We start from the raw sequence: 1,747 nt of genomic DNA, 5'->3' as shown, positions 1-1,747 counted from the left end.
AATTAAAAAAAAAAAAAGGTAAGAGATAACAGGTACTGACCAGAGTGTGGAGAAAATGAACCTGTGTACACTGTTGGCGGGAATGAAAATTGGGACAGCCATTATGGAAAATAGCAGGGAGATTCCTCAAAAATTGAACTACTATGCAATCCATGAAATCCCACTTCTGCATATATAGCCAAAGGAAATGAAATCAGTATCTTGAAGAGATATACTTACTCTCATGTTCTCTGCAGCATTATTCACAACAGCCAAGAAATGGAAAGAACCTAAGTGACATGTCCATTGACTGATGAATGAATAAAGAAATTGTGGTACAGGTATACAAGGAAATATTATTCGGCCATAAGAAAAAGGAAGTCCTGCCATTTGTGACATTAAGATGTAGCTTTAAGGAGGGGCAGGGTAAAATCTGTTCTTCTGTGGTGGGCAGGCCAGAATCTGACTTGTCTTTTTCTCATTTGCAGATACTGTGGCCAATAAAGTTTACCTTTTATGTGAGTTTTCTGTCACCCAGGTGAGAAGCATTTTTTTAGGAATCTTAGGTCTGGGCTTTTGTCTGACCATTAGCAATATGTGATTATGTATATGTATAATTATATTTCCAACTTTATATGTGTTAATGGTTATAAATAGGTGAGCACATTTCCATTTATAACTTAACTCCCAATAACTGAATCATCTATGTTATCAAAAGGAGGCAATAGTATAGATAAATCAAAGCAGCTAGTGTTTCCAGGTCAGGCTCGGAGGGTCACATCTGTAATCTTAGCACTTGGGGAGGCAGAGGCAGGGAAGATCACTTGAGGCCAGGAGTTCGAGACCAGTCTGAACAACATAGCAAGACTTCATCTCTACAAAAAATAATTTAAAAAGAAATTAGCCGGGTGTGGTGGCACATGTCTATAGTCCCAGCTACTTAGCAGGCCAAGGCAGGAGCATTACTTGAGCCCAGGATTTCAAGGTTATAGAAAGCTACAATGATACCACTGCATTCTAGCCTGGGCAACAGAGCAAGATCCTGTCTTAAAAAAAAAAAGGCAGCTAATGTTTCTAAATACGGTTTTTAAAAATGTCTTTGTAAATGTATAAGTGTGTATTCCTGATTTCTTTTTGTTTGCTTAGAATATTATTAAGATAAATTTGTACTCCTTGATTACACGCTAGAAGAGAATGCTAAGAGGCATTCAGGGCAGTGGGGAGTGTCTGTTTGAGGATGGAATATTTGAGTGACTTTCACATCTGTGTATTACAGGCATACCTTTGTACTTAATTGGGCTTAATTGTTTTACAGAACCGCTTGGATGTGAGCATTCCACAATCAACCTACGAAGACCCCAATAATTTAGCGTTTAAGGAGATTAAAATCCTTGGGATACAGGAACCTGCCAATGTTACAGTGAAACACAATGGTGTCCCAAGTCAGACTTCTCCTACAGTCACTTATGATTCTAACTTGAAGGTAAAAATCCATTTTGTTAAGGTGTTTTATCCAGAATTCTTTATAGCATCACGATGTTCCTTCTTGCCAAGGTTGCATGGGTTCCTCAAGGACTGGAGCACACTCTAAGGCCCATGGTGGGAACATCAGAGAGCTGGGAAAGAAAAAACAATGGGGTGTCCAGAGCTATAATGAGTTGGGGAGCTGCTGAGGAGTGAGGATAAGGTTAATGGTCTCTCCACCTTATTCCCTTCTCTGCCTCTGAGTGTTCTGCTCTCTCTGACTGATTTCATCTCTAAAATAAAA

At 39.2% G+C, this 1,747-nt stretch overlaps 1 protein-coding gene across 1 annotated transcript in view; it reads left to right on the top strand.

The window, feature by feature from the left end:
• MGAM (maltase-glucoamylase) overlaps positions 1 to 1,747 on the top strand; it is a 75,991-nt gene that overhangs the window by 47,762 nt on the left and 26,482 nt on the right. Inside the window, exons 23-24 of the mRNA XM_012649792.1 lie at positions 468 to 517; positions 1,295 to 1,462. Of these exons, the coding sequence (XP_012505246.1) occupies positions 468 to 517; positions 1,295 to 1,462 (218 nt within the window). The remainder of the gene's footprint in view (positions 1 to 467; positions 518 to 1,294; positions 1,463 to 1,747) is intronic.

This window comes from Propithecus coquereli, unplaced genomic scaffold (assembly GCF_000956105.1).
Source record: "Propithecus coquereli isolate 6110/MARCELLA unplaced genomic scaffold, Pcoq_1.0 Scaffold302, whole genome shotgun sequence".
Taxonomy (NCBI): domain Eukaryota; kingdom Metazoa; phylum Chordata; class Mammalia; order Primates; family Indriidae; genus Propithecus; species Propithecus coquereli.
Note: the sequence above shows the minus strand (reverse complement) of the source record. Positions and strands in the feature narration are given on the sequence as shown.